The sequence below is a fragment of the Lynx canadensis genome, chromosome E1 (assembly GCF_007474595.2).
Source record: "Lynx canadensis isolate LIC74 chromosome E1, mLynCan4.pri.v2, whole genome shotgun sequence".
NCBI lineage: Eukaryota > Metazoa > Chordata > Mammalia > Carnivora > Felidae > Lynx > Lynx canadensis.
The window spans coordinates 53,671,539-53,677,161 of NC_044316.2; the positions used below are offsets into that span (position 1 = coordinate 53,671,539).

Genomic DNA, 5,623 nt, shown 5'->3' on the forward strand with positions numbered 1-5,623 from the left:
ATGAAAGTAGTCGATAATAAGTGTCCGGTCTTTCAACCGGATCTGAAAGAAAGCCTAACAAAGCCTAGGTGGGGGACTGGGGATGGGGAAGGTAAAGAGAGTGAAGGGAGGAGGGAGGCGGCCCACTTTATTCCTCGATCTGCACTGTTAATATAGGCCAGAAGGGGGCAGAGATGCTGCAACGGGAAGGACAAACGCCTAAGTAATTCTTGACCCTTTGCAGACACCGTACCCAGTTTCCTTCGGGGGAGGGTTTAACTGCCAGGAAACGGAAGTCTCGCTCTTTTCCGTCCTCCCTTCTTGCTGCTCGCCGCGAGTGTCTCCTGAGCGGTAAGAGGGGCTCTGGCGGGTAATCCGGGGTAATCCACGACCGGGGGAGAGCTGAGGAACCCGGGTGTGGATCGAGGGTGCGGGGGAGGAGGATAGAATGCGACGGGGTCGGAATTTCGGGGTGGGGGTGGGGGGAGAGAAGCGGGGGTCGTCGCGCCTCCCCGCGCCCCGTTGACGCTAACGCTTGTCTTCTCCGCAGCTGCCTGCCGCGCGCTCGCCTGCGCCCCTCGTAACCATGGTGAGTACGGGACCTTCCCGGGGAGGCGGCGGGGCCCCCGGGGCGGGCGGGCGGGAGCGCCTGAGCAGGGGTCTCCGATCCCCGCCAGGGACTGGTGGCGATGGTTAAGTCACAGCCAGAAAAAGCGTGTCTGTGCAGCTCACTGCCCGTTTGTGTTGCAGCCTCGCAAGATTGAAGAAATCAAGGACTTTCTGCTCACGGCCAGGCGAAAGGATGCCAAGTGTAAGTGGTCTCCCTGACCAGGCGGGAGGAGCGGGCGGGCGCGCGGGGCGGCCCCTACCCCGAGCGCCGTCTCCCGGCGTGTCCCCGGGGAGGCTGTTACCGCGAGCGCCCGGCCGCCGGGGAGCGGCGGTTCTGGCGTGCTTTCCGAAGGAAGACCTCGGTGGGCAGCGCGTTCCCTGCTCTGCCTGATGGTGAACGCTTTCAGAGCCGTGCTTAGTTCAGAACAAGGTGTGCGTTCCGAGCAGAAGCCTTGCTGGGTGGAGGTCGGGAAAGGCGGGTCTCCGGACCTTGACTCCAGCGCGGCACGTTGGGCTGGGGGCCCGCGGCGGTCAGGGTCCTGGCCCCGCGCCCAGAGAACCGCACGAAGTCGTCGGACTTGGTTTCCCGGCGTGTAAAGCAGGGAAAGGAAGCGGTGCGTCCGAAAGCTACAACAGCAAGCTTCGGATTGGTGAGGTCGCGGCCCGGGTGCCCAGTTCTCGTTCGCACCACGCGTGGGAGGGAGTTCCGTTCTCGCTTTGTTGTCGTGGCGGGAGGTTTGGGGGCTTGTGCTTAAACGTGGGGTAGATGTTGAGCTCGTACCTTGGAGGGAGCGTGCTTTGTATTTAGAGCGAGCGAAGAAGAGCGAATCTTAAGCAGGCTCCACGCTGAGCACAGAGCCCAACTCGGGGCTCTATCTCATGACCCTGGGATCATGACTTGAGCCTTTGGTGGCTGCTCAGCCGCCACCCAGGAGCCCCCTTGGGTTTTTTTATTTTTGGGGGGGTTTGTTGTTTTTTAGCCAGAGTCGTCCTCTTCCTGCTACATCAATACTCCTTAAAGCTTCCTTTTCCACTCAGACGTGTCATTAAGAGAACATGAGATGCTCTGAACGTGGCCTGGCGTGTTGCTGACCTATTGACGTGGTTCAGGACCTGGTTGTCCTGTCTGGTGCTCTGTCCTTGGAGGGATGAAAGTGCACGTGGGTTCAGTGTTGGGGGAGGGGGGGTCCCATCTGTGTCCTTGTTACCTTTGCGCCTCTGGTACTTCTTGAGATGGTGGCCGTCTGTGGGAACAAGTAGCATCTGGTAGGAATGTCTGTCTGGTGGTTCTGGGGACCGCAGGTGACAGCGTGTGTGTCGTGTACTGTCGTGCTTAGAGAGGTTGTCTTGACAGTTTCATTCGGACCAGGGAATGTGGTCACACTGCCTGCCTGAGTCGCATCCCAGCTCTGTCGGTAAGTGGCCGTCCTCAGCAGATTAGACACAGCACCCCCCTTTCCTTCAGTTGAAGACGGGACAATAGCATCTGTCCCGTGGGATTGGTGCAAGGATCACATCAGAGGGTCCTGTAGAGACCTCAGCATGTTGAAGAAACGGCCCCAAATCCGTCAGATTGGTTTGCGTTTTAATTTGGGAACGTGGTTTTCCTGTAGCCTGTGAGGTCGGGGTTGCTGCCCTGCAGACATAATAGGGTGTTCAGTGTCGGTTCAGTAAGTTTTTTAAAAACTGAATTTATAAATATGTGTAATATAAAGCTTATTTTTATTTTTTTTAAGGTTATTTAGTTACTTGGAGAGCAAGCTTACGCACGAGTGGGGGCGGGGCAGAGAGACAATCCCAAGCAGGCTCTGAGCTGTCTGTGCAGAGCCTGATGCAGGGCTTGATGTCAAGAACCGTGGATCATGGCCTGAACCCAAATCAAGAGTCAGACACTCAACCGAACTAGCCAGCCAGTCGCTCCCATAAAACCTGCTTTTAAGTGTGCAGTTCGCTGGCCCAGAGAACGTGCTCACTGCATCTTCAGAACTCTTGATCTTGTAAGACTGAAACTACGCTCCTGAAACAGTAACTCCCCGTCCTCTCCCTCCAGTCGCCGGCAGCCACCATTCTGCCTGCTTCGTGGACTGTTCTAGATCCCTCCTGTAGGTGAAATCAGCAGTGTTTGTCCTCTTGTGACTGGCTTGCTTCGTGTAGCGTAGGGTCTTCGTGGCTCATCCACGTCGTCGCGTTTGTCAGAATTGGCTTTTTAAGGCTGAATACTCGTCGTACTGAACACTCGACGTGCCCCATGTGGTTTCTTCGTCCGTCAGTGGGCATTCGGTGTCTCCTCTGGCTGTTTTGAATGCTGTTGCCTTGGACACTGGCATAAAGTCTCCTGTTTCTGCTCTCGGTCCTTTGGGGTGCAGGACCGTGCCCAGAACGGAACTTCCGCACACTCTGATGATGTTGAGTAAACGTCTCTTTAAGAGATCCACGGGTCTTCCCCGCACACGTTGAGCCTAGTGTGTAGACATAACAGCAGCTGCTAGGGGCAGTGCGGTGCCTTCGCTTTAACGGGGACGTTAAGGTAGCAAGATAGGTTGGTTTGAATGAATACCCAGTTTTCTGGATTTACTAAAACATAAGCTGAGGCGGCCACTGCCTTGGGCGGGCTGAAGGGCTTCTTCCTGTGCCGTGTCTTAACTTCTCCGGCAGTTACTGGCGGAGACGGAGTTGTGGGTTGTGAGTCCGAGTTAATCTTGCGCTGCTTCTGCGGGGGCTGAGTGCTTGTGTCAGGTCAGGTACTGGGGCCGAGACGCCAGAGCCCTGTGCATTCCCCAGCCAGCGGACTCTTGACTGATACTGATCATCCGCTGATACGATAATAACGAATTCTGGGGAGAGTCTGGGCTGTTTCTAAAGTTACGGTGGGGAGTTTTGATGGGCACGTGAAATGGCCGTAACATAAGGGGAAGTGAGTGGCCTCCAGAGCAGCCAGGGCGAGCACATGGACGCCATCCACAGACCACAAAACTTAGACCTTGCAGCGCTGAGTTTGAGTTACACTTGGGACTCTTTGTTGTCTGTGCTGTGGTCCTGGGAGAGAATTTGGCAGTAGGAAAGAGGCCGGAAAAGGAGTTTCATGAATTTAAGAAAAGCTTTAGCATATAACTCACTGTGTAGGTGATGGGATCCTGAAGCAAGCAGTTCCCATTGGCCCAGGGGCTGTCCTCTCTGGAAGGGAACTGAAGGGAAATGCAGTGGTTTTTGTTTTGAGAGAGAGAGAGAGAGAAAGAGCGCGCTCCTGGGTACAAGAGGGAGGGACAGAATCCCAAGCAGCCTCCCCGCTTAGTGCAGAGCCCACAGGGTTCAATGTCGTGAACCTGAGATCATGAGAGCCAGAGTCAAGAGCTGGGACGCTTAACCGGCTGAGCCACCCAGGTGCCCCGGGAAATACAGGTTTCTGACAGCTTTTTAAATACTGAAGTCTTAGAGGACCTCTTGTTTTCTCTTTCAGCAGAGGCACGGTACAGGGAGGAGAGCACAGCCCTGTCCGTGGTTGCAGTCCAGAGTGCCCCTTTCTGTATAAATACAAAGCAGGTGCGCTGCATGACATCTCTTTTCTGTGACACAGTTTTTAATTGCTCATTCTGGTCTGTTTGGTAGCCGTCAAGATCAAGAAAAATAAGGATAATGTGAAGTTCAAAGTCCGATGCAGCAGATACCTTTACACTTTGGTCATCACAGACAAAGAGAAGGCAGAGAAACTGAAGCAGTCCCTGCCCCCGGGTGAGTGAGTTTGGAATCGGCTGGGGGGTGGGGGGGTAAGACCAGAAATGTGGAAGGTGCACGTGTCTCCATCTTGTTCCTTGAGTTGTCCCCAGATTTAGGAAAGTGCACGTGTGGCTTGTCCTAAGTATCTGCTTTTGCTGTTGGTCGTGCAAGGAGTGAATGGTCGCGGTCCCCAGCGTCCATCCCCTACCAGGAATCGTTTCCTTGGCCAGAGGGCAGTTTGTTTCGTTCCCGTTCGTGCTTTGCTAACGCCGTGTGGGGCACTGGTCCGTTCTCCCTGCAAGGTGGCTACTTTACTGTACCGGCGGTGCAGGTCGGAAAACTAAATGCTATAGGCTGTGAGCATAGGTTGGACGGGGCCCTTCCTGCTGGTGAGAGGACCGAGGGCCGTGGGGGACACGGCCCGGAGCACAGTGCTCCCAAAGTCTGCCTGTTGACCGTGAGAAGTTAACCGATAGGGCCTGGCTTTTGAGACTTCTTCATGGAGGCTGTGAGAGGAGGAGTGGGTTTTGTTTATTATTACTATTACTATTATTATTATTATTACCATCGTCGTCAAACACTCTTATTTTAAGCAGAACCACCTCGGTATGCTTAATTTCTGAGTTTTGTTAACCCTGTTTAGTTTTAGGTACAAAATCCAGACAAGCAAGAGTAACTCAAAATACAATGTATGTTTTGGGTGGCTCACTTCTGTATCTCTTTTCTCCTAGGTTTGGCAGTAAAGGAGCTGAAATGAACCCAGCACACTGATTGGAACTGTATTAAAGTTTTAAAAATTCCTAAAACGTCCTTTGTCTTTGAGGGCAGGAAGGGAAATATTACTTGGTCACAGCTCTTGGTGGGAACAGGCTGGGGGGTCCCGGTTGCTACTTACTTGGTGTCCCTCATCTTTGGCCGTGATCCCAGTGGACGAATAGAACCATCCTCTTTTTAGCCTAAGTTTGAAAATAAATAGATGGAAATAGACAGAAGAGCCAGGTACTTGTGGAAGTAAGCCAGCGTGCCCTCGTGGGATTTAGAAGTCATTTGGGTAAAGTGAGCTTCCTGTTAACGAAAACGGTAGTTACAAGGTGGAGTTGATTAGCCGTCTTAGAAGTGCGGAGCTGGCCCATCTTCCCAGCAGGGCTGCGTTCAGATCCACTGTGTGCTGTGGAAGGTCTCGCTCGACGCAGGGTAGTCATGAGGCTTTTCCTCAGACTGAAACACTTGTTTCCGAAGTGCTCCCGCTCAGGGTAAAGTGGAGCGGAAAGGAAGAACGTTGCGGGTGTAATGAGATCGTTGCCGCGAACAGAGGAATGTT

General features: G+C 53.7%; 1 protein-coding gene across 1 annotated transcript; it reads left to right on the forward strand.

The window, feature by feature from the left end:
- Positions 1–249: 249 nt before the first annotated feature.
- RPL38 (ribosomal protein L38) lies at positions 250–5,108 on the forward strand. The gene is made up of 5 exons (XM_030295861.1): positions 250–330; positions 530–568; positions 730–790; positions 4,195–4,317; positions 5,034–5,108. Exons 2-5 carry the CDS (start codon positions 566–568, stop codon positions 5,057–5,059), a joined length of 213 nt encoding a protein of 70 aa, XP_030151721.1. The 5' UTR covers positions 250–330; positions 530–565; the 3' UTR covers positions 5,060–5,108.
- The last annotated feature ends 515 nt before the right edge of the window (positions 5,109–5,623 follow it).